Here is a 27,161-nt window from a genome sequence, read left to right as displayed (position 1 = left end):
AGCCCTGGGTGCTAAGTATGATTAACCACCTCTACTGGGCAGCAGCGTCTACACCGCCTGGAGAGGGGGAACTTCTGGTTGCCAAGTGGAAGTCTTGCGAGCGACACATTCAGAAAATCCACAAGGACCATGGCGACCTCTTCCCAATTTGTGCTCATGGACAACTGCACGGTAGAAGTATGCAAAAGAAATGGCTCACCAAGTAAGCTGGCAAATAAGTTGCCCGTAAGCAGTGAGGGAATAGCAGTATTTTCCTGCACATCTTTTGAAAGTGCCCTGCGATGAGGTAGCGACTTGTCCAGGGTGTACCCGCCTTCCGCCCGATTGTAGCTGAGGTAGGCACCAGCGCCCCCCCAAAGGGAATAAGCGGTAGAAAATGGATGGATGGATCTTTTGAAAGTCAAAAAATTCAGATAAACTTGTAAATAAATAACCTGTTTTTAAGTTGACTGGAACATTTTTGTATAAACATTGTTCTATTTGAAATTTATGTTTAGGCTCACCCTCAGCAGTGAAACTGTAGGAGGTTGTCAACAACAAGTCCCTGCTGAATGATATCGCCATGCTGTCGGGTGAACACCAGACTTCCAAGGTGGAGGTGTTCCATAGCCTTATCATACAGGTAAGAATTAGGCTGATCGCCTGTCGGTGGTGACCACCTGCCACTAGGACTTTGGGGGCCAGGGAGCAAAATACTAGAGCAGTGGTTCTCAACCTTTTTTTAGTGATGTACCCCCTGTGAACATTTTTTTAATTCAAGCACCCCCTAATCAGAGCAAAGCGTTTTTGGTTGAAAAAAAGAGATAAAGAAGTAAAATACAGTACTATGTCCTCAGTTTCTGATTTATTAAATTTTATAACAGTGCAAACTATTGCTCATTTGTAGTGGTCTTTCTTGAACTATTTGGAAAAAAAGATATAAAAATAACTAGTGATTCAATTCTAAATCTAAATTTCTACACATAGAAGTAATCATCAACTTAAAGTGCCCTCTTTGGAGATTTTAATAGAGATCCATCTGGATTCATGAACTTAATTCTAAACATTTCTTCACAAAAATAGAAATCTTTAACATCAATATTTATGGAAGATGTCCACAAAAAATCTAGCTGTCAACACTGAATATTGCATTGTTGCATTTCTTTTCAAAGTTTATGAACTTATGTTGTTGAAGTATTATTCAATAATTGTATTATAAAGGATTTTTGAATTGTTGCTACAAAATAGCTTCATTATTGCAGGAGATTAATCTTTAATAGCTGACTATAAACAGTTTAATACACAAACATTTGTATTCAAATCTACAAACAATTTATAAATTTACACACACATTGTATGGACGCATGACCGAATAAAGTGTCTTTTATCTTTTACAGTTCGCACCGAAAATGTATGTCTTGTCATACATCGGAATGCTGTGCAGGTATGTTTCCACACTAATCTAAGTGTCACTAGACCGTGCCATACTTTAGTACTTTTGCATATAATAGACTGATTGGCAACACTAAATGGGCCCTAGTGTGTGAATGTGAGTGTGAATGTTGTCTGTCTATCTGTGTTGGCCCTGCGATGAGATGGCGGCTTGTCCAGGGTGTACGCCGCCTTCCGCCCGATTGTAGCTGAGATAGGCACCAGCGGCCCCCGCGACACCAAAGGGAATAAGCGGTAGAAAATGGATGGATGGATATATGACATTATTAAACACACACGTTCAAATGTATCTGTTCTCCCCGCTGAGTAAAGTACACAATGTCTAATTATTACATTATTTCCGTTACCACACCTATGAACCTGCTTGCTGGGCTGCACTTGAATGAAAACTCGAGCCGCCCTACAGCCACTACACAAGCGGGTGCTGAGCGCTATGCAGTACGCTACCCGAAGTATAAAGCAGGGGGCCATGTGGTCAAGAAAACCGCAACAGAGCCAACATACCGTGAGTGTAGAGGACACAAAACATGTAAACACTCGACACTTTGTATCATGATAATAATACTATCAGGTTTCACTCTCCATGAGTTTATTGTGTTGTGAGCAGGAAAATGTAGGATTGTATTTTGCAGGCTACTTAGATGACTTGATCAGAGAGGTTTTTGCTGGCTGCAGACAGACCCCTGTCGAGAGAACACCAGTCAGCGTCACCGTGGATGTGCCTCCCTTCCTCTGCGATGAACTGGAGAAGCCAGACAAGGAGGAAGCTATCGCCAAGCACAGGAGTAGCTTTGCTAAGCGTTAACTACAGTGGCCATGTGGATTCTGTTGCAGTCACTGCACGTCTTGGAACCCCGTGTAGTCCATCGATGGAAATGCTGTTCTGATCTTATGTACTACACAAGCTGGTAGTGCCACCCTTATCTCCTTTCCCAGATATCCCCAGCAGAAGCGGACACACTGTCGATATGCTGTGTATCGTCCCCACCTGGAAGTACAAAATAGTTAATAGCAAATTATGGCACCTGTTATTATCCAGACATGGATACACAGTGACTCACTGTTCTCTGAGATGCAAAAGACATTGTCATGCATTTTATTCATTCATTTACTGTTGCAGTAAATCGTAAATATTGTTGACATCTACGGTCCATGTATGTAATACTTCTATGATATATAATGTCATGTACATTGTAGCACAGTACATTTCACGAAATAAGAATAAGATAAGAAAGTGATCATTCTGACTTATCTTCCAAAGGTTGATAGAATAAAGAATTCTTTAAACTTATTAGTGCCTCACTCATTTTGCTGTTGCTGCAGCACGCCGTATTGCTGTTTGTAGGCGTAATACGCTGTCTGCAGCACCCATTCATCCAGACACACAGATTGAAAGCCAAGGTGGTCTATGATCCACATCTCCACCCCTTCCTGCTCCATTGTTGTGGCCACTGCCTGTATCTCATGACAGCTGGCACACTCAGCCACTGTCTCCATGTTCATACAGTTGTGACATGTACACTTGAAAATATAAATTTTCATAGTATTTGTAAATCAATTTATATTATTGACACCTGCAATCTGCATACATGTGCTAAAATTAATATTATCATTGTCTTGTTGTGGATCTTATTAATCTACATGTTGTTGTTTTTTTACATGCATATTTTTAGTATTGCCGGGATATGGAGCTGTGGCCCATAGGAATAATGTCTCCCGCCTAGCCTGGGAACACCTCAGGACCCCCGGGAAGAGCTAGACGAAGTGGCTGGGGAGAGGGAAGTCTGGGCTTCCCTGCTTAGGCTGCTGCCCCGGCGACCCGACCTCGGATAAGCGGAAGAAGATGGATGGATGGATAATTAGGTTTGACATTGTGTCAATGATAGATACTCAGTCTATAGATAGGCCTGTGCCTGCGGTGTAAGTTGTAGCACTAACAATAACAGTGAAAGACTAGGCCACAAGCTAAAACTAGTCTATAAATAAATAACATTTTACCATTCTGTATTCTGAAGGCGATCTATGTCCTGTCCTACTCCAGTATCAATATCATCAGCGTCCTCCTGACCGTTAGTGTCGGGTTCAAAGCGGTATGGTTCTATCCTTTGTTGGGGTTGGCCGAGTATTCCTGCCACCCCCACGGCGCCTCTCACTGCATCTTCCCTATGTGAATCGCTCCAAATGGCCTCTAGTCCTTCACTGTCACTTTCCTCATCCCCGAATCTTTCAACCTCGCTCAAATTAATGGGGAAATTGTCACTTTCTCGGTCAGAATCGCTCGCGCTGCTGGCGTCAATGATTGTAATCAATGTGCGGATGTAAGGAGCCCTACAACCAGTGACGTCACGCGCACATCATCTGCTACTTCCGGTACAGGCAAGGCTTTTTTATTAGCGACCAAAAGTTGCGAACTTTATCGTCGATGTTCTCTACTAAATTCTTTCAGCCAAAATATGCCAATATCGCGAAATGATCAAGTATGACACACAGAAAGGACCTGCTATCCCCGTTTAAATAAAAAAAATCTCATTTCAGTAGGCCTTTAACTTAATTAAACCTAAGTTGTAGCGATATTGCCCTCTACTGGCCAAATTTAGGGCTACGGGTATTAATCAAGCTTTTTTGGTGGTGGGGTATGGTCACCATGACATCATCGAGTGGTTTGCATAATTTTCCATATTTTTTGTTTAAAAAGGCTCAAATGTATACATACATTTAAAAAAAAATCCGTTATTAATTATTAACAAATATTTTTTTATCATTTTGCCATGTTTTCAATTGTTCCTGCGTATTGTACAATGTACTTTGTTGACATTTTTTCACAAGTATACCTGGGATGTATTAAAATTACGTCAACATTTCAGGCTTGCTGACAATGCTCCTGACAATTTACCGGAAGTAGCAGATGATGTGCGCGTGACGTCACCGGTGTGGTTTATAATCATAGCCTCAAGTAGCAAGAGCTATTCGTACCGAGAAAGCGACGATTTCCCCATTAATTTGAGCGAGGATGAAAGATTTGTGGATAAGGAAAGTTAGAGTGAAACACAAAAAAAACAAAAAAATAAGATTTAAAAAAAGCAGTATGAGCGTTTTAGATATAATTAGGCACATTTACTAGGATAATTCTGGAAGATTCATTATCTGCTTATTGTTTTAATAGTCTTTTAGTGAGATTGTAAAGTCATACTTCAAAGTCGGATGGCTGCGGTGAACGCCAGTGTCTTTGATGGAAGCTATGGAGGAGCCAAGCTCACAGCTGCTATAGGAGGAGGTCCAGTAATCCACTGATGACTCCGGTAAGATATCACATTAATCACAATTTTCCCATCCAAAAACATGCTGGTTGACGTAGAGAAACATGTTCGCTTGACCGCTCTGTGTTAAAGCTTCACAACAAACAACGAAACACCGGCTGTGTCTCTGTGCTAAAGGCAGCTGCAATCCACCGCTTTCCACCAACAGCATTCTTATTTGTAGTTTCCATTATTAATTAAACATATTGCAAAAGATTCAGCGACATAGATGTCCAAATTACTGTGTAATTATGCGATGAAAAGAGACGACTTTTAGCTGTAAGTGGTGCTGGGCTAATATGTCCCCTTCAACCAATAAGGTCACAAGCACGCGTCATCATACACGTCATCATTTTGCGACGTTTTGAACAAGAAACTCAGCGGGAAATTCCATCCATCCATCATCTTCCGCTTATCCGAGGTCGGGTCGCGGGGGCAACAACCTAAGCAGGGAAACCCAGACTTCCCTCTCCCTAGCCACTTCGTCTAGCTCTTCCCGGGGGATCCCGAGGCGTTCCCAGGCCAGCCGGGAGACATAGTCTTCCCAACGTGTCCTGGGTCTTCCCCGTGGCCTCCTACCGGTTGGACGTGCCCTAAACACTTCCCTAGGGAGGCGTTCGGGTGGCATCCTGACCAGATGCCCGAACCACCTCATCTGGCTCCTCTCGATGTGGAGGAGCAGCGGCTTTACTTTGAGTCCCTCCCGGATGGCAGTGCTTCTCACCCTATCTCTAAGGGAGAGCCCCGCCACACGGCGGAGGAAACTAATTTCGGCCGCTTGTACCCGTGATCTTATCCTTTCGGTCATGACCCAAAGCTCATGACCATAGGTGAGGATGGGAACGTAGATCGACCGGTAAATTGAGAGCTTTGCCTTCCGGCTCAGCTCCTTCTTCACCACAACGGATCGGTAAAACGTCCGCATTACTGAAGTCGCCGCACCGATCCGCCTGTCGATCTCACGATCCACTCTTCCCTCACTCGTGAACAAGACTCCTAGGTACTTGAACTCCTCCACTTGGGGCAGGGTCTCCTCCCCAACCCGGAGATGGCACTCCACCCTTTTCCGGGCGAGAACCATGGACTCGGACTTGGAGGTGCTGATTCTCATTCCGGTCGCTTCACACTCGGCTGCGAACCGATCCAGCGAGAGCTGAAGATCCCGGTCAGATGAAGCCATCAGGACCACATCATCTGCAAAAAGCAAATTTAAAATTGTAATTTAAAATTGTAATTTAGTCAACTAAACCGGCCGTATTGGCATGTGTTGCAATGTTAAGATGTCATCATTGATATATAAACTATCAGACTGTGTGGTCGGTAGTAGTGGGTTTCAGTAGGCCTTTAACATATTCAATTTTAGACAACTACAAAGACGCATTAAAAATAATGCAACAATATGGAAAGGGCTCCAACACCTCAGACCTGCAATCTGAGGCAGAGATCGAGGAGCTGCCAGAAAAAAGGAACAGGAAGCCAGTGTAAGTGTATTCTATCTTGTTTTTGTCATGTTTCTACATTAATAGGAAGGTTATTTCCGGTAGCATTCAACAATTAGACTAAAGATGCTTGTACTATATGTATATTTGGAAATTTTGGTAATGCAATAATCCTAATGATATGGTTACCCAACAGCCATCGTCTCGGAGCCTCTGATGATAGCAAAGAAGACCCGGCAAATGGTGACCTTGCATCTCTGGGGTTGGCAAGCCAATTGCACAGGCAGAGTAAGGAATAATCTCTTAACATCTAAAAAACGAAACCACCACATTAATATTAAAGATATGGTTAACATTCTTAGTGCTAAAGATATTCCCCTCTCCTTGTATCCCTTCTCCCAGCTCCACCGTCTCGCTGAGTGCCAGCAAGAGTCATTAGTACCGGTACTCAGCTCCTCAACTGGAGATAACTTTCTAGGTAAAGACTGATCTCCGAAATAATATCTCAGGATCCAGTAACCATGGTTACAGATCACAACCATTTTATACCAATTTATCTCCCTTAGCACCTCACCATGGGGGAGGACGTATTCTTATACCTTCACCAGCACCTGCATTAAACATGCAGAGTTACACAAGGTAGGGACTGATCCCTGAAATATTAGTGAATAGATAGGCCCCTTGGGTATTATCAGTCATGGTTAACTGATGACTCTCTCACAATGCCCACCTCACTAGGAACGGCAGTCCCTCCTCGCCTCCCTCAACATGTGGCAGACAGAGGAGTCTGGATCCCGCCTGGCCTACAGGCCAACATGGCGTGGGGGAAGAATGGCCGACAACATTTCCTGCTCTGGTAAGCAATAACTGACAAATACGGGATGGTCATTCTGTGCCACAGATTTTAGAAAAAATTCTAATTTACAACCGATCACTTATTTTCTTCAAATGTTGTCAATAACTTTTGTCATTAACTAACACTGCTGTTTGTCAGCAGCGGCTGAGGTCCAGATCCTTAGCCTGCTGGAAACTATTAAACACACCCAAGACCAGCTGAAGGCGTAGGTCAACTTCTTGACCAGCAGGTTGACCATTACGCTGGGACCAGAAGTGGAAATGCTGGCCAATATCCAGTTTCCACTGGAACAGTTGGAGGCAGTGAAGGCATTTGAGGCACTTTTGAATGAACCATCAAATGGCCCAGCTCGACAAAGAGTGGTGAAGTTTCTTAGTTAATATGAATGGTGCCATTAGGTTTAATGATTGTCCATGATTATGCAAATATTCTATTGAATCAGCGTTGACAACCAAGCCTGTCCTGAACCGCCTTTTGTCAGTGGTAAGATTATGTCAGTGAGCCACAATCTGCCTGGTTTAACATCGTGTGTAAAGGTAGCATAGGTCCATTAGCCAAGAAAACAGGTTCTGGTTTTTTTACATTTCTGGACGCTTTCAACAGGAAAAAAAACATTTTAAATGCAATTTAAGCTTAAAAATGTTTACCTGTTTGTGTAAGGAGATGTCTTTGCCATTTAGATTTCTTCTTTGGCCACCATTGGAAGCCAGGATGTGAAGCGGGTGACCTGGAACATCCTGGGCAGGATCTTCACAGATGATGTTTCACATCAGATCAATTGGAAGGGTGTCAACAACAAAAAGGCCTTTAGCAGGATGGCAACAAAGACCTTGCTTTTCAGTAAGTATATCATTCAAAGTAATATTAGATACGTTCAAAGTCAAAAGTGGGGTCAGCCTTAAAAATCGTAGCAACCATCGTACCTGTGGCTGCTCCCAAACTTGTTCTCTTGGTCAGATTAACGTAACGCTTCAACTGATGTTTGTCGACTTCCTTTTCTGCGTTTCTTCGCATGTTCAACACCGTCAAACACCGTAAATAAACTGAAATAAAGTAATACAAAATCACATGAGGTAGTGTCCTCCTCCACCGGTATTCCGGCCCGCCAAACCGCAACTCCTTGTTAGGCCGCCTCCACCTGCACCACGACTAGCTGCACTATGGGTGGCACCTGTAGCTAGTCCAAGCCCTAGTCCTACTCCAAGCCCTAGCCCAAGCCCTAGCTCTAGCCCAAGCCCTAGCCCAAGTCCTAGCCATAGTCATGATACGAGTCCTGGTCCTAGCCCAAGTCCTAGTCATAGTCCTAGTCCGACTCCGAGTCATAGTCTTCGTCCTAGTCAGACTCCTAGTCCGACTCCGAGTCATACACCTAGTCCGACTTTTAGTCCGAGTCCAAGCCATAGTCCGAGACATAGTCCTAGTCCGCCTCCTAGTCCTAGTCCGCCTCCTAGTCCGAGTCATAGTCCTAGTCCTAGGCTGGATCCCATTCCAGCACCTGATTATTTGCTGGCTCCCACACCAGCACCTGGCCCTGGGCTGGTTCCTACTCCAGCACCTGATCCAAGGCTGGATTACACTCCAGCTCCTGACCCTTGGCTAGATCATACTCCAGTGCCTGTTCCCACGACGACGACTACTTTGTCTGTCTCCACGTCGACGACGCCGCCACCTGCTTTGCCTGCAGCACCCGCACCTGCATCGTCTGCTGCACCAGCTGCATTTGGGCCCCCTTCTTCTGCTGCACCCGAGCCTGCTTTGGCTGCAGCACCCGCACCTGACTCGTCCGCTGCTGCGTCCACGCCATGACCGCCATGACGACGGCCCCGATGCGGCCACCTCCACGTTGGCCACGGAAGTGGCCGTGCCCTGGTGGTTCTCGTCGTCGAGTGCATCCTCCACCCCTTCGGCCACGGATGTGGCCACTTCGAGATTGCCCACCTAGACTTTTGCGGCAGCCTCTGCCCCGTCGGCCACATATGTGGCCGTTTCGGGGTCGCCCACCTAGACTTTTGCGGCAGCGGCGGTCCATCCGCCACTGCCACCTGACTTGTCCCCGGTGGAGCTGGGGACACACGACCTGGCGGCCCTCCACCATGTCCTCCCTCCGCTCTCCCTTCACTCCTGAACTTTCTTTGTGGGGGTGGGGGTTCAGAGTATTTTATTTGGGACATCTGGAATATGTCCCTTAAGGGGGGGCTTATGTCATGATCCGCTGCTTGGATCATGTCATATTTGGGTTTTGGTTCCGTTTTGTATCTCATCTTGTTAGTATTTGACTTCCTTAGTTCCTAGTGAAACTTCCTGTTTTGTTCCGTTGTCATAGTTACGTATTAGTGTCACCTGCCTCTTGTTTTTTTTACGCGCACCTGCTTTGTAATTACTCCCCTTATTTAAGCCTGCCTTGTCCGTTACTCATTCTTGCATCCTAGTAGTTTCTGTTCCTTGCAACAGGTGACGACGCTGTTTCCCAATTGAGGTAAAAAACTATTTCTTGTACTTGCTAGCTTCCGCGCTATGCAGTGTGTTTGTTCCCTAGCTCACATGCTAGCGCTTTTAGTTATTCTAGCTCCCATGCTAGTTCTGTTCGTTTTGCCTTTATGTCCCTGTGCAAATGTTTCTGTTCTTTGTCTGAAATCATCATTTCCTACCTTCACGCTGTGTCCATCCGACTGCAAGCCTGAGAGAACAAACCCGCACCACGATGCCAGCTAAACGTCACATATCTCATATTGTGTAAGCATACTTGGCTTAGGATGCTACATAACATAAATGTATCTGTCTTGTAATCTTGTTTGATTACAGGTGCTGTAAGAAAAAATGTGGTGACAAGGTCAGCCACAGACGCTAGGTCACCAAACACGCAATCAGGTGGTTCAACCTAGCGGCGGATCGGGCAGCGAGGAGACGAGTCCCGCCTCCATCTCCACAGACAGAGGAATAGAAATATTTATCAATAAAAAACCTTTTATTGAACTTCTTGTCATTCACCAGTTATTCATTTTCTGATATGTTAGCTGTGCATGGAGCAGCATTTCTTTGAAATTGTAGTCTAATAGATTAAATATTTATATGTACTATATTTACTATTTATACATACATATATATAGATACATATCAAATATATCTTTTATAGAGTGAATTGACCATTTTCTGTTTCTGCATATTGACAATATTGTTAGTTTAAAAATACAAGGCAATGCATATGCATTGCCTAAGCTTATAAGCTTAGGCCTATATTGCTCTAGTAGGGCCTAGTGATATATCACTAGGATAAAATAGGAAACTAACACTATAGTGTTAGAGGAACAGAAAGGATATTGAAAATAAGATAAACGGGTCCAAAATGAAACCAGGCCAAATAAGCGAGTGTTTTTATGAGTCCGTTGCTGGTCCGTGGCGGTTGTATGTGCGATATGTGCGGGTCCCAAGCGCACCCGCCGCAGAGGTAAGGTTTTGATCATGGATGCGGAGCGGATCGAGCTTGGAGCCACGGCGAGTCCGTGACGCGCCTCCGTGGCGGATCCGTTCCTGAGGACCGGTGGACCCCGATATGGGTCCGTTTCGCGGGTCCGTTCCGGAAAGCGCTATACCTCCGCGGCGGTGTCTTTTTGCTGTGTGGGCAGCAGCTGGTCTCCATGGCCAAAAGGCACCCGGGAGGCAGATCCCGAAGTTCACAAAAAAGGACCGCAGAAGTCACGAAAGTGCCACCCCTTGTCACACAGTCCCAAAGTGTCCCTAACCAAAAGGGAAAAAAACCCCACATGAAAACAAGAGAGAAACACCAGGAACACAAAAGGATGACACAAGAGCACAGAGCTCCTGTCAACAGTTAGGACACACTTGGTTTTTTTAAGTTCGATCATGTAAATTATTATACATTTCAATTTACAACTGGGTTTGAGTGAATTGTTTTATTTTAACAATCAAATAAAATAACTATACATTACAGAGCTCAGTTATCAAACTCAAGGACCGGGGGCCAGAGTAGGCCTGCCACATCATTTAGTGTGACTCGTCGGACTATTGAAATATCCATCCATCCATCCATTTTCTACCGCTTATTCCCTTTTGGGGTCGCGGGGGGCACTGGCGCCTATCTCAGCTACAATCGGGCGGAAGGCGGAGTACACCCTGGACAAGTCGCCACCTCATCGCAGGGCCCTATTGCCCTATTGAAATATTATGTGTCAATATTAAAGGCCTACTGAAACCCACTACTGCCGACCACGCAGTCTGATAGTTTATACATCAATGATGAAATCTTAACATTGCAACACATGCCAATACGGCCTTTTTAGTTTACTAAATTGCAATTTTAAATTTCGAGCGAAGTATCCTGTTGAAAAGGTCGGTATGATGATATGATGACACGTGCGCGTGACGTCTCGGATTGTAGCGGACATTTTTTTCCAGCCCGATCCCAGCTATAAGTAGTCTGCTTTAATCACATAATTACACAGTATTCTGGACATCTGTGTTGCTGAATCTTTTGCAATTTGTTCAATTAATAATGGAGACTACAAAGAAGAAAGATGTAGGTGGGAAACGGTGTATTGCAGCTGCCTTTAGCAACACAAACACAGCCGGTGTTTCCTTGTTTACATTCCCAAAGGTGAAGCTTTACTATGCAACAGAGCGGTCAAGCGAACATGGTTACCGATCACATGTCAACCGGCAGGTTTCGGTGAAAAAATTGTGGTAATAGGTCGGCTCTTACTGTAGACATGAGCGGAGCTTGCGTCGTTCATCGTGCACCTGTCAAAAAGGCAGCTTCCCTCAGAGACACTGGCGGTCACCACACCCGTGGCCACACCCCTCCGACTTTCAGGTACGACACTATAATCTCACTACAACACTAGTAACACAATAAGCAGATAGGGGATTTTCCAGAATTATCCTAGTAAAAATGTCTAATAACATCTGAATCGCTCCCACTGCCCTGTATTTTTTTTTTCTCTAGTCCTTCACTTTCACTATCCTCATCCACAAATCTTTCATCCTCGCTCAAATTAATGGAGAAACGGTCGCTTTCTCGATCCGAATCGCTGTCGCTTCTGGTGGCCATGATTGTAAACAATGTGAGGATGTGAGGAGCTCCACAACCCATGACGTCACACGCACATCGTCTGCTACTTCCGGTACAGGCAAGGCTTTTTTATTAGCGACCAAAAGTTACGAACTTTATCGTCGATGTTCTCTACTAAATCCTTTCAGCAAAAATATGGCAATATCGCGAAATGATCAATTATGACACATAGAATGGACTTGCTATCCCCGAAAATCTCATTTCAGTAGGCCTTTAAGTACTTGATCGTTTCTGACTAAATGTATTCTTTTTTTCCATTTTAACATAAAAATGTATTACATGCAACTGCATATATTTAAGACTTTCATCCATTTTTTACCGCTTGTCCCGTTCAGGTTCACGGGGTGTTGCTGGAGCCTATCACAGCTGCATTCAGGCGGAAGGCGGGGCACACCCTGGGCAAGTCGCCACCTCATCGCAGGGCCAACACAGATAGACGGACAACATTCACACTCACATTCACACACTCGGGACCATTTAGTGTTGCCAATCAACCTATCCCCAGGTGCATGTTTTTGGCAGTGGGAGGAAGCCGGAGTACCCGGAGGGAACCCACGCAGTCACGGGGAGGACATGCAAACTCCACACAGAAAGATCCCGAGCCCGGAATTGAACCCAGGATAACTCAGGACCTTTGTATTGTGAGACACATGAACTAACCCCTCTCCCACCGTGCTGTCCCATCTAAGCCTTTGATATTATTTAATAACACAACAAATATACAATCAAACATTTTGTTTGTTAAAATAAAAATAAATAAATATCTGCTGGACTTATGATTTTAAAGCAAGTAATCTAACAAATAGTAAGTACACTGGAAAATTACAATATATTTTAGCTCAGTTGCCAGAATAAAATAATTTAAAAAAAAACTTCAGTACTGTTTTTCATTTACAATAATTTGCTGTAAAAACCACTACAGTAAACCATAGTAAAACTGAAGTGACTGAGCTGCAAGTTTTTTACTGAAAATTTTAGATTTTTTTTTTTACAGTGCATGTAAAGTAAATTAACAACCAAACACGTAGTATGATAATATAATGGGGTGAATCCCTATGCATTTTTATTCATGAATTATTCACGGTATAAACGGCCATCTGAGGGTAGCCATAATTGCGATGTGGTAGATTGTGCCAGAGAGTAATGAAACTATTGTAAAAATACTGATGTATTTATCCTATGGTATTGTGTTTTTATTTAAAATAAATTCTATATATTACAAATATTTCAATATGTGTAATATATATCTCTCCCTTAGAGATAGGGTGAGAAGCTCTGTCATCCGGGAGGAGCTCAAAGTAAAGCCACTGCTCCTCCACATCAAGAGGAGCCTGATGAGGTGGTTCGGGCATCTGGTCAGGATGCCACCCGAACGCCTCCCAAGGAAGATGTTTAGGGCACGTTCCATCGGTAAGAGGCCACGGGGAAGACCCAGGACACTCTGGGATGACTATATCTCCCGGCTGGCCTGGGAATGCCTCAGGATCCCCCGGTCAGAGCTGTACGAAGTGGCTGGGGAGAGGGAAGTCTAGGCTTCCTTGCTTGGGCAGCTGACCCCGCGACCCGACCTCGGATAAGCGGAGGAAAACGGATGGATGAATATTTCAATATTTTCATTTAGTAAAAAGCTAATGAAAGAGTTCTGGTTTTGCATTTAAAATATATAATTTTAATTGTTGTTGACAAACAAAATTCACAGAAGGCCACAAAGGAAAAAACATTTTTTGAACTTTATTACTCACAATATTTTATGTGATTTTGCAAGATTGAATGAATCTACCAAATGCATTTGAATTTAATTATAAAAATAGCAGTCTTTAAAAAAATAGCAAAGTGACACAGATATCAGTGTGGTTAGTAAAAGGAAACATGGAAGAATTAAAAACATGTTTAGTGCGGAACACTTGTGTGCGTGACTTCATATAGAGATATTAAAATTACCGGCAGTAGATGAGGCACAAATTTGTTCCACATGTTAAAAAGTGGGATTTGTGCAAGATGAATACTTTCCATTCAGTGATTGCAAGTGTTAGCTGCTGGTAGCTAGTAAACATTTAAATAGGACACCTTTTCTTCTTCTTCTGGTTGGAGACCTTGGTAGCCTTTGTGATTGCATCCATGACAAAGTTGGTGACGCACTTTGGCAGCTCTGGGGAAGCCGTGCGGCAACAGCTGCGGACGACTGGGGAGGACTTCTTCTTTGATGAACACACCCTGATAGACATTTCCTCAACCTATACAATAAAAAAATGGATTACAAGTCTAAAAATGTGGAGGTTAAACACACAAATCATTTACATTTTAAACATAACTTCACCTCACCTTTTGAAAGAAACAAGTGCTGTGGTTTTGTGGCGATAGGGCACAGCATTCGTCCAGAATGTTCTTGACGTGAAAGTCATTAGGGAACCTAAAAGATGGTCATATCGTCAACATTCTTGAAGTTCCACAAAACAAACATTTATTCATTTATCGTAAAGACCTCTAAAGGCTGACGCATTGCCATTGGAAATTACAGAACTACGTGAAATAATCTGTTCCATTGTCTAGCTGTGCCCATCATTAAAAACTAAAGAACATTTTAACATTAACTGTCATAATCTCTCATCCATCCATCCATCCATACTTTTCTACCGCTTGTCCCATTCGGGGTTGCGGGGGGTCGCTCATGACAATTATTATTAGTTACTTGTATTTTTTTTATTTCCTATCTAGCGCTCTTAACCTTGTCACTATTTTCCGTTTGTCACTGCTCCTCCCGTCTCAACACTAGCTCCTTCACCTGTCCCTGACTTGTGAATAGTTTTCCCTACGCACTATTTTGGTTGTGTCATTAAGTACATTCTTAGCTGCACCTTGCCTGTCGTCTCTGCATCCTGGGGCCATGGCCAACACAACAGTAGAAACGAAAAATGACACGGAACTGGTATTCACGTGTAGAAAGAAGTTAATGGCTGTTAATATTAGCAAGCAAAAACAAAACAAAAATCTCAGTTTGTAATTTTGAATCCTAAAGGTGTACTACAAACACTGCAAAACTTTACTTGATAACCTGATGACTTTTTGATTTATGTTGCTAACTGACTGACAGACGCCGGCGAACACATAACTTCTATTTGAATGTGACTATAAACTATGCGATTCCAGGTGTCAATGGGCCTGATTTACTAACGTTTTGTGTGTAGTAAAACATGTGCAAACCTAGTAGCACATGTAAAACAGATCTAAACGTGCAGAGTGGATTGTGTCTGTTAAAGGGGAAGAGCACTTTTTTGGAATTTTACCCATCATTCACAATACAAATTTTCTTTTTTTATGCATTCTAACTGGTAAATAAACGTGATCAAATGGAGCCTATAGCAGTTGCTCTATTCTGCCTATAAAGGGCTCTAAAAATGTCTAAACACTTTAATCAACGTTTCATATACATGCTGTAAGAATATATGTCATGTAATAACAGGGACAGTCATAACATCACAGTGACTTGATTCCTTGGAAGGAAATGTGGATTTAGTTTGTTCAGGGCAATGTTTGGCAGCACTTTCCCCTAGACAATAGGCCTACACAAAAACTGGAATGAATATGCGGTAAAGCAGAGGACAAATGAACAGTTTTTGTCTCCTTACACTTTCTTGATGATCTTGCGTGTCTTACAGACTTTAGGAGCGAGCTCCTCCGGCGACAAGGTCATGTTGTATTGTGGGTCAGGAGACATTGATTGGAAACATTGGAAGCGATCGTCCACAGTAACGGCGGAACAACAGCGGTGCTCAATCTTGCCGTCCTTCTTGTTGGAGCAAAACCTGTTGAGCTCACCACGCCACTGGGAGACAAGCAGGCAGAGTAAAAATTTATGAGTAAAGCAGATCCAATCAGCATTCAACTATTTGTTCAAGTGTTAGTCTCCGTATCTACCTTTTGTTCAGCACACACAACAACATTCTGTTTCTTGCAGCACTGCTTGAATCCCTTCTCTACGCGGTTTATCATCTTAGCCTGCCGAGCTAGCATCTCATAGCCGGTGCCTGGGAGGCACTTGAGGCTGTACAAAGGCCGCAGCTTCTGGTTACGACACAACCATTCTATGTTTTCCTCGCTGGGTCGACCGGGGGGAAAGTTGATGTCACTTTTCTGGGACTCTTGTCTTCCTCTGCTTTCACTGACACTGTGCTCAGTCACTGATGTCCTGTTAAGCAGAAGTCAAGCAAAAACACAACTATATATTAAACAGCTTACATTTTGGCTAAACTTGTAATAGTCATCATTACAATGGTATGACGAGTGCAATCTCAACATTTTGTCCCAACCCTAGTAGTAAAGTAATGTTTACATTATTTGTTAGTTTATCTGGTAAGTGCTAAGCATGTACCCACTACAGCAGTTTCACTTTTGGCTAAAAAGCTATGAGTTAGAAGTTGAGTTTTACTGTCGCTGTAAATTCCATTTCTGAATCTGAGGTTATCATACAGCTACGGTGGTGTCCCAAAATAGTCATAGGAAAAATAAAACTGGTTTGTTCACGGACTTTTTAATGCATTTTCTAACACCCCGAGTGACATCACACGCGATGATTGTTTGAACATTTTTGTTGAGTTTTGAGGCAAAGATTTTGTAAACTTCAGTTCAACTCCACAATGTAGTGAAGCAAAGTGAGTTATACTTATATAGCGCTTTTCTCTACAGACTCAAAATGCTTTACATAGTAAAACCCATTTATTGGGTTTCCCCTTAATGTACATTGTGACGGTCTCTTGCCGTCGTCGTGCGGGTTCCACTGACCACCAAGGAAGGACATCTCTTTTGCACATTTGACTCTTATTTATTTTGCAATAAAGAAAGTTTTTTCTGTGCTTTTCAGCACTTGTCTGTTGTTGTCTCGCATGTGCTCCAGCCTCAAAAAATGTTCCTTCCCGACTGCTGCCCCCCCCCGGGAGAGAGCGGGACAGGAAGTCGGCCACGGCCATCTGTGCACCCAGTCTGTGGATCACTCTAAAGGTAAAGGTTGAAAAGCTATATACCAACGGGTGATCCGCGCGTTGGCATCCTTCATGCGTTGGAGCCACTGGAGGGGTTTGTGGTCCGAGCAGAGGCTGAAAATGAGCGCCCCAGGAGGTAGTATCGGAGGGCCCCGACCGCCCACCTGATGGCGAGGCACTCCCTCTCCACTGTGCTATACCTGGTCTCCCTTTCGGACAGCTTACAGCTGATGTATAGGATGGGTCAATCGACGCCCTCCACCTGCTGGGACAAAAACGCTCCCAGACCTCTGCCCGACGGGAGACAAAAATCAGGCATGTGTAGGACCGCCTCCACGCAGAGGGCCTTCTTAACCCTCTCAAACGCCTGCTGGCACTGCTCCGTCCACTGGACCAGCTCTGGGGCACCCTTTCGGGTGAGGTCAGTTATTGGGCTGGTCAGGTCCGCGAAAACGGCGACTAAACCTCCGGCAGTAACCCGCCAGACCCAAAAACTGCCTCACCTCTTTTTTCGTCTTGGGGGTTGGGCAGGCCGCAATTGCCACTGTTTTATCTACCTGCGGCCGCACCTGCCCTCCTTCCAAGTGGTACCCCAAATACTTCCCTCCGGCCAACTATACACTTTGCCGGATTGGCGGTGAGCCCTGCCTGCCTCAGGGACTCGAGCACTGCACCCACCCGCTGCATGTGTTGTTACCAGCCGCTACTCTGGATGATGACATCATCCAGGTAGGCGGCCGCGTATGCAGCGTGGGGTCGCAGCACCCCGTCCATGAGGCGCTGGAACGTGGCGGGCGCACCGAAGAGGCCAAACGGAAGAGTTACAAATGGGTAAAACCCTTCCGCAGTGGAAAAAGGCTGTTTTTTTCCTTGGACTCTGGTGACAAGGGAATCTGCCAGTAGCAGTGAAAAATCCAGTGTTGTGAAAAAACGAGCAGCGCCCAGCCGATCCAGGAGCGCGTCGACCTGAGGGATGGGGTATGCGTCAAAACGTGATACTTCATTCACCTTGCGGTAATCCACACAGAACCGCACAGACCCATCCTTCTTCCCCTACCAGAACTGTGGGACTGCACCACGCACTGTGGGATTCTTCTATTACCCCTAATTCCAGCATGGATTTTAATTTCTCCCAAACTATTTTGCGTTTGTGTTCGGGGAGCCTGTATGGCCGAGATCGCACAGTAACTGGATGAGATTCGTGTGGCCAAGCCGAGGGGAGAACACGTGAGAGAAGCGCCGCTGTAGCTTAGCAACATCCACTTTCTGCACTAACGTGAGCTGGTTATCACAGGGCAGTGGAGAGGGAGGGACAGAGCGCGGGATCTCTGGTCCAAACTCCTCCTCCTCCCTCACTACTGCTACCATGGAGACAGGCTACGCCTCCCTCTATGCCTTCAGCAGGTTTAGATGGTAGATTTGTGTCTCCGCCCCGGTTTGAGCGTCGAACCTCATAATCCAAATCACCCACTTGCCATGTGACCTCGAAGGGTCCTTGCCACCTCGCAAGTAATTTCTAGCTGGATGTTGGGAGTAATACAAGCACTTTTTCTCCCAGTGAAAAAATTTCTTAGCTGGGACCCCTTTGTTATACGTGCGTTGTTGCCGTTCCTGGGCACGGAGCAAATTCTCACGTGAGAAGTGACCCACCGTGTGGAGTTTTGCTCGCATATCCATAAGAATAGAATAGAATAAAATAGAAAGTACTTTATTGATCCCTGGGGGAAATTCAGCACCACAGTTCGCTCACAATAGACAATGATTATAATAAATGATATACAACATATATTTTATATATATATATATATATATATATATATATATATATATATATATATATATATATATATATATATATATATAATATATATAATATATGAATAATATAAATATATTCTACATTTAAGTGCAGTCAAGGAACATATGCGTTATACAGTCTGATGGCTGTTGGTATGAAGGACCTCCTGTGTTGTTCCGTGTTACATTTTGGGAGTCTGAGCCTTCCACTGAACATGCTCATTCTCTCCGCAAGGTCTGAGTGTAGTGGGTGGGAGGTGTTGTCCATAATGGCTAGGAGTTTTGCTAGACTTCTCCTCTCTGACACCACCGCCAGAGAGTCCAGCTCCACTCCCACCACGTTACTGCCTTCTCTACCAGCTTGTCCAGTCTGTTTGTGTATCTCACTCTTAGCCCGTTGCCCCAGCAAGCCACGGCGTACAAGAAGGCGCCCGCCTCCACCGACTCGTAAAACATCTTCAACACCTTTGTACAGACGTTGAAGGATCCTAGCCTCCTGAGAAAGTAGAAGTGGCTCTGTCCCTTCTTGTAGAGGGCCTCAGCGTGTTTTGACCTATTCAGCTTGTTGTCGATGTGTACTCCGAGGTATTTATAATCCTCGACCATGTCCACATCAACTCCCCTGATGGAAACAGGGGTCGCCGGAGTACTCTTCCTCCTTCCCAGGTCCACAACCAGCTCCTTGGTCTTCGTCACATTGAGCTGGAGGTGGTTCTTTCCACATCATGTGACAAAGTCCTCCACCAGTTAGTTCCCTGTATTCCTCATAATCACCATCCTCAATACACCCCACTATCCCAGAGTCATCAGAAAACTTCTGAAGGTGGCAGGACTCTGACTGATAGTGGAAATCGGTGGTGTAAATGGTGAAGAGGAAGGGGGAGAGGACTGTGCCCTGCAGGGCCCCGGTGTTGCTGACCAGCCTGCCAGACACACAGTCCTGCAGTCGAACGTACTGTGGTCTGTCAGTAAGGTAATCTACAACCCAGGACACCAAGGGGGCCTCCCCCTGCATCTTCCCCAACTTGACACCCAGTAGCCCAGGCCGTATAGTATCGAAAGCACTGGAGATGTCAAAAAAACATGACCCTCACACTGCTCGCAGGCTTGTCCAGGTGGGTGTGGGCTCCTCCACTCCCATTCTTGGCTGGTAGGCGAATTGGAGTGGGTCCAGGTGGGGCTTGACTGTAGGGCGGAGTTGTTTCAAGACCAACCTCTCCATGGTCTTCATGATATGGGAGGTTAGAACCACCGGCCTGTAGTCCTTGAACGTGCTGGGTCGCGTGCACTTGGGGGTGGGGCCCAGGCATGAGGTTTTCCACTGTGTGGGGACTTTCTGCAGCCTAAGGCTCACGTTGAAGATGTGCTAGACCACATCACACAGCTGTGGGCCGCAGGCTTTAAGCTCCCTGGGGCTCACACTGTCAGGACCCGCGGCCTTGCCTGTGGTTAACTTATTTAGCTCTGCATTCACACTTGGGGGTGGGGGTGAGGTGTTAAGTGGAGGGAGGTAGTCATTGGTGTTGTGGGGCTGTGAGGCGGGGAGAGGGGGATGGATTGGTTGGGGGGGGCGCATGAGCTTGTCGGAGCCACTGTGTCAAACCTGCTAAAGAACTGGTTTAGCTCACTGGCCCTCTCTTTGTCTCCATCCACCCCCCGACCATCCGATGGTTTGGAGCCGGTGATGGTCAAGCGGGTTGGGTTTGGTGCTAGCGGGGTGTATAATGTAACCTGGAAGAGTCAGGGTTACATGGGCTTCTGGGTATTTCTTATGTTGTGTTACAGTGCGGATGTTTTCCCGAAATGTGTTAGTCATTCTTGTTTGGTGTGGGTTCACAGTGTGGCACATATTAGTAAGAGTGTTAAAGTTGTTTATGTCACAAACCTCAGTGTAACCTGCATAGCTGTTGAACAAGTATGCCTTGCAATTGTTTGAGGATTGTAATAGAGATTTCACAAAAAATGTGACCGGCCGGCACGCACATAGTGTTGTGTAACAGCGGGCACAACTACATGTGTTAGAAGGTGTTATGGGTATTGCCATCACGGCCCGCCCTCAATGTTGCTGTCAGAGTGAAAATCACAGTATGCAAACCTCAGACAATTTTAGGGAAGAGGCACTGGGGTCAGAAATCTCCCGGTAAATTCGGGATGGTCGGCAAGTTTATAACTGAGCCACACCAGAGTGATCAAAGAGCTGCATGCGGCTCCAGAGTCGCGGGTTGCCGACTCCTGGTCTAGATTGACGCATGCGCACTATATAACGTACTGAATTTCCTTTTTGCTGGAGCTTGGACCCTCCTCCCAACTTTCTTTAATTATGTCCAACACTCCCTGTGGTTTCCTGCCGTATAATAGCTCAAAAGGTGTAAAGCCAGTGGAGGCTTTACACCAGCCCATCCGTTTGTGGATGGTACACGCTGGTGCGGATCGCTTTAATTCCCGATAATGCGTACAGTTCCTTTATCGTGCGTGACATAAAAGGACGTGCCCTGGTCAGTCAGAATCTCTTTCGGGATTCCAACTCGGGAGATGACCTGAAACAGTGCTTGCGCCACACTCTTTGCAGAGATGGAGCGCAGTGGCACTGCTTCGAGGTAGCGCGTTGCGTAATCCACCAGGACTAACACAAAGCGATACCCCCGTGAGCTCGGGTGAAATGGTCCGATGAGGTCCATCTTAACTCTCTCAAATGGGACCTCCATGAGTGGCAATAGGCGCAATGGTTCCTTCGGGGTGGCCGCTGGGTTCACCAGCTGGCAGTCCGGGCAGGCAGCGCACCAGCGGCGCACGTCTGCCCGGCCAATAGAACCGGACCATGACCCGATTAAGTGTTTTATTATACCCTAAATGTCAGGCCATGAGATTAACATGTGCCACCTGGAAAACCATTTCCCGGCGGCATTTCGGCACCAACAACTGGGTGATTTCTTCTCCTGTTTGAGTGTCATGGCTCACTCAGTAAATCTTTCTCTAATAATGGAGAAGTGAGAGAATACCCGCGCTGTTCCCGGGCGCATCAGCTGACCGTCGATGTAGTCTACCTGGTCGAAGGCCGCACGCAAAGTTTCGTCTCGAGACCGCTTGAGGGGAAAATCCTCCGTAGGACGCCAAGAGGGGGCCGGGGACGCTTCCCGCGAAGCCCCCGCCGGTTCTCGCTCGGCAGTGTCAGATGGAAACCCTGCATTATCTACAGTATATATTTAAGCTACATTTAAAGCAGTGTGGGTGGCACTGGGAGCAGGTGGGTAAACTGTCTTGCTCAAAGACAACGGCAGTGACTAGCATGGCAGAAGCGGCATTGAACCTGCAACCATTGTTGTCCAAAATCATGAAAGACAGAAAACCTTCAGTCCTATGCCAAGGTTTTAAAGCTAAGTGGCACTTTCTTTTCTGCTGCCCCTCGTACTTTGCTTTCTTTTGCATTGCTTTTGCAAAAACACATAAGGGGTAACGATACAACATAGGTTGACATAAACCAGGGGCGTCCAAAGTGCGGCCCGGGGGCCATTTGCGGCCCGCAGCTAATCGTTTACCGGCCCGCCACACATTCTGCAAAAATTGCAAAATTTATAGTATTGCAAAAAATAAAAAAAAACATTTTAAAAAAGTGGAATGAGGTGAAATCTAATGAGGAAAAAGTGGCAATGTTGACACAAAGCTGCCATGCAGGCAGTTTTTTTCCCCTTTGTCTTTATTTTCTTTTGTTTCCATTGCTAAAAAAAAAAAAGGACAAAAAAAAAAATCTATGTTATAATAAATTATTACTTAAAAATGATCACTTTAAAATGTTTTATGTGAAAAAAATATTGCATATGTTGTGTGGTTGCCATATAAAAACATCCAAGTTTTGACAAAAGAGCATAAAACAAACAAAATAATAGTTCAAACTTAAAATCGACAGATATATCGGAAGTTGATCTTGAAATTTAGGTGTTAAAAATAAAAAAAAAACTAATAAAAATGTATCACTTTATGAGTGGGGAACCTTTCGAATCTCAAATATATTTAGTAGGACTTTATTCAACTTTTCACTGTGATTACTCAAAAATATTAAATAATTAAAATTAATGTTGTCCTGCATTATTGATCTTGGAGGGCTTTAATTGTTAAATAAAAGGAACTCCCCTGAAGGAATCAATAAAGTGCTATCTATCTAAGTACTGCATATTTCAGTTTTACTATAACAAACAAAGTTGTCTTTGACAGAAAAGGCATAAAACCTTATTTGTTTTACTTTATATCAACCTTAAGTTGATATAGAGATTTACTGTAAGCATTAAATAAATTAAAAAAAATAATAATTTGACTTATTTTTAACATTTTAGTGACTGAGATCCTCAATGCTCCCCAGAAGCTCTAAGGATTAAAAAAACAAAATCCATATATTTTGTTATGGTTTGAAAATGAAAAATATCAAAATGGCCCCCGCATGCTTAAATTTTTACGTGTGCGGCCCTCTGTGGGAAAAGTTTGGACACCCCCGACATAAACAGACCGATTTTACATGAGGAATATCGCTTTGTGTCTGAATTTTTATTTCAACAAAAGCGGTCCACCAGGACTTGACTGAAGCCTTGCTTGGCCACTAATTAATCGTGGCAGCCAGCCACCTCTAGGTCCTGAGCGAAGGACTTGAGTCCACATAAATGTAATCGACTGAAGCAAGTTAACCACACTGACTTTTTCTTTCTTACCTGTGGCAATTGTTTCTGTCAAAGCTGAAGTCGACCGTAGAGGGAAGCAGTTCCACAGGCAACGCCTCTGTTAACTCGTAGCTTGGATCCTTAACGTCGCTTTGGAAGCAGTTGAGCCTCTTGCTGCCCGTTTGTCTGCAGCAGTGATAAAGTCGATCCTTCACTGATGAGTCCTCCGTGCAAAATTGTTCCAAGGAGAGCTCCCACTGGGCAACAGAGGTCATATATTAACAGAATTGAAAGTCAGGATGTGTGCAGAGTAGGAGGAGGTCACATGCTGGGTGGATAGATGTGCCAACATTTTGGAAGAAAAACAAAACAAAACATCTAATTAAAAACAACTCCTTTGTGAAAGGCAGATTGTTGTTTCACTGTGCTGGACATGCCCAGGCCTGTATGCTATGCTATGTCTGCCTGGGTGCTGCATGACAGCTACATTCATAACATGCAAGTACCATCAAGTTGGGAATAATCTGTTTTGGTTCTTAAACATGACAAAAGTAGCTTTAACAACAAGAATTAAGGTATGAGAGATCTAATATATTTAGTACTGTATGACCATGCTACCATTTTTAGTAGAGCACAGGACTTTCACTAATCCAAACCTGTGAACATACTTGCACCAACGGACGTAATTTGCGGGGGCAATATCCCCCGCACTTTTTCAAAAGGCATTTTTTGTCCCGTGCACCTTTTAATGTCCAAAAATAAGGTAACGTATTGAATGGGAACAAGTCACACACTTGTTCCAAGTGGAAAACCGCTGCTCAGGCTGCTTGTCCCTTCAGACCAGTGTTTCTTAACCATAGGGCCTTACTATTGTTAAGCACATTGTTGACCCGCCAAAAAATTCCTGTTTCTCAGCTGTGGTCTGTCTGGGCCGTATGTTTTGCAGTCTTCCAGCTGCTTTCTGACCGTCTCGTCAGGATTTTCTGTTTTGTGGGCAGTCTTTTTTACGTTCCTTCTCTTTAACTGCATCTTCTCTCCATCAGTCATGTCGTAGTTTTTAGCACTTCTATATTGAGTCTACTGACATTTACTGTATGTGTTACAACTATACGCTACTTTGTATTAGAAATGGAAACAGCAGAGGAAGAGCGAGTGTGTCCCACAACAAACATGGATATATCTGCTGAGGTCACACGTCACAAATTGGACAAATTCAAGGAAGGCAATATTTTTTTTTTTTAGAAATCTCTCTGCTAAACCTCCATAGGTGTTATTGATTTAAAGCAAGCAGCAGCTGATTAGCAACATAAGAAGGAGTAGTGATTATTCACAAAATATAGATATTTGTGCTAAAGAATATTTAAAAATGGTTCCTGTGTTGTTTAACTGGTGAGGGAAATCAAAAACTTTTTCCAACACTGCTTTTGTAATATTACAGGTGTAGTTATGATAGCAGACTTAGAAGAGAGCAGGTTACAGGAGTGGACAAGTCTTCGGGTTTTTTTTTTTGGTTTTTTTTAAATCTATGCGCCACCTCAACATTGAGAAGCAAAAATAGCTTGCAAAATGTCAATGAACGACAGGGTGTATTGAAATTTAATAAAAAACCTGATCGCCCTATCAGACGCACAGATTACCGATAGGTTTACATTGGCAACTGATATCCAACGGTTAGCATGCACAAATCATAAAGTCAAGAGTTCAATTATGTGAGTTTGAGTCCCGCTGACGTCAGAAATATATTCATATTACAGATCACTCACAGTCATTTCCTTAATTGTTAATTTTGTTTAATTAAATACCTTGCAGAAAACAAGTAGTAATTATAGAAATTGTGTAATTCTAGTTTATCATAATTACCATCTTAGCATAATATATCTATGAATGTTTTCAGTCATCTAGGTCATTGTAATCTCAGGGCATTCAAATGATCGCAACTGGACTGGTTGTTTTAGAAAACATTTTGCCACTCCTCCGAGTAGGCTTCATCAGTTCATGCTCATAGACGTAAGATTACATCTGACCAATCTAAGTCTCGGACTAGATTGGACCAACCTAAGTCTATGAGCGTGAACTGATGAAGCCTACTGAGCCAGCCGCTGGACTAGATCTGACCAAACTAAGTCCAAGACGAGATCTGACCAATCCATGAGCATGAACTGTTAGCATAATATACACTTTTAAAGTTATGTCTTTTGTTTAAGTTTGACACAGATATCAAAATGATTTCACAAAAAAGGAAAAACACATACAACAAATCCTTCCTGTAATAAATCCATTAGTCCCCCCACACAGACTTCTGAAATGTTAAAGTTAAAATACCAATGATTTTCACACAGACACTAGTTGTGGTGAAATTTGTCCTCTGCATTTGACCGATCCCCTTGTTCACCCCATGGGAGGTGAGGGGACCAGTAAGTGGCTGCGCTCGGGAATAATTTTTTGGTGATTTAACCCCCAATTCCAACGCTTGATGCCGAGTGCCAAACAGGGAGGTAATGGATCCCATTTTTATAGTCGTTGGTATGACTCAGCCAGGGTTTGAACTCACAACCTACAAATTTCCGGGTGGACACTAACCACAAGGCCACTGAGCAGGACAATGCAAAATGTCACCTCTGTTTGCGCCATAAATGTCTTTGTCTATCTGTTAATGGTTAATGGCCGTTAACCAAGTACCATTGTGGTTCTTTGAGGTGAACTCTTTAATTGAGGCCACAGCGACATAGAACGGTGAAAAAATCGTCAGCCAGCAAAGTTGTTGTTTATATTCTCAACTAGCTTGATGTCTAAAGAACGAACATGACGTAAATTTATAACAATGACATGGAAACAGGTGTTCAGAACATTCAGACTATGGCATTCCCTATTTGCAAACTTTTTGATTTACAAACTTTTGGGTTGAGCAAAATGGGCTTTTGGGTCCAAACCATGTCTCTGTGTACAAGCCCATTAAGTGTGTGTGCTGCCTGCAAATAAAAAGCAAGGCGGGACATTTTAGTAAAGAGGCAGAGCCCTCCATGTCACTTGTTGCACATTGCAGAACACACTACTAGTCACTCACTACTTGGCGCTTTAGACTGTGCCGTTTTCTGTGTTTTTTTGCTTTCTGACAAGTTTTGTCCATTTTGCCAACTCAATACGAGTCCCAAAAACTCAACAGACTAGCATGGAAAGAAGGGAATCGCTGTAGAGTTAAAAACAAATTAAAATACTATTTGTGAATGGTACATTAACAAGTATGGAAGAATTGACGAAGCAGGTTTCGTACTACAGCAAGTTTTAATTGTGATGAGACCGGACTTTTCTGGAAAAATGCCAGAGCAGACTTATTTCACAGCACAAGAGCACAAACACAAACCCCCTGCCTACTTTTCTTTCTCTCGGTCTCTTTAACAATACTTGCAGATGTTAATGTTACTTTTTTATATTATTATTATTGTTGTAGCAATGTTTGTTAAAGTTAAAAATGTTTGTGAGGGCACAAATATGACTTCTGTTTGTGTGCAGAATAGTGCAGAGAGCACGGTTCAGCTTGTTAATTAAGAGAATGTTAATCTATTACCCCCTTGTTAAGTTTGTCTGTATAACACTTAATATTGTGTTCAAAATGTACAAACCTTCATACAAACCA

The 27,161-nt window shown here is 44.0% G+C and overlaps 1 protein-coding gene across 1 annotated transcript in view; it reads right to left on the bottom strand.

The window, feature by feature from the left end:
* Window positions 1–13,824: 13,824 nt before the first annotated feature.
* LOC133539777 (extracellular matrix protein 1-like) overlaps window positions 13,825–27,161 on the bottom strand; it is a 27,520-nt gene continuing 14,183 nt past the window's right edge. The window contains exons 7-11 of the mRNA XM_061881942.1: window positions 23,579–23,784; window positions 16,024–16,294; window positions 15,735–15,931; window positions 14,431–14,518; window positions 13,825–14,342 (exon numbers count right to left, since the gene is read on the bottom strand). Of these exons, the coding sequence (XP_061737926.1) occupies window positions 14,163–14,342; window positions 14,431–14,518; window positions 15,735–15,931; window positions 16,024–16,294; window positions 23,579–23,784 (942 nt within the window). The 3' untranslated portion in view covers window positions 13,825–14,162. The remainder of the gene's footprint in view (window positions 14,343–14,430; window positions 14,519–15,734; window positions 15,932–16,023; window positions 16,295–23,578; window positions 23,785–27,161) is intronic.

Source organism: Nerophis ophidion, linkage group LG21 (genome assembly GCF_033978795.1).
Source record: "Nerophis ophidion isolate RoL-2023_Sa linkage group LG21, RoL_Noph_v1.0, whole genome shotgun sequence".
NCBI classification, from domain to species: domain Eukaryota; kingdom Metazoa; phylum Chordata; class Actinopteri; order Syngnathiformes; family Syngnathidae; genus Nerophis; species Nerophis ophidion.
This window is presented reverse-complemented; position numbering and strand designations above follow the sequence as displayed.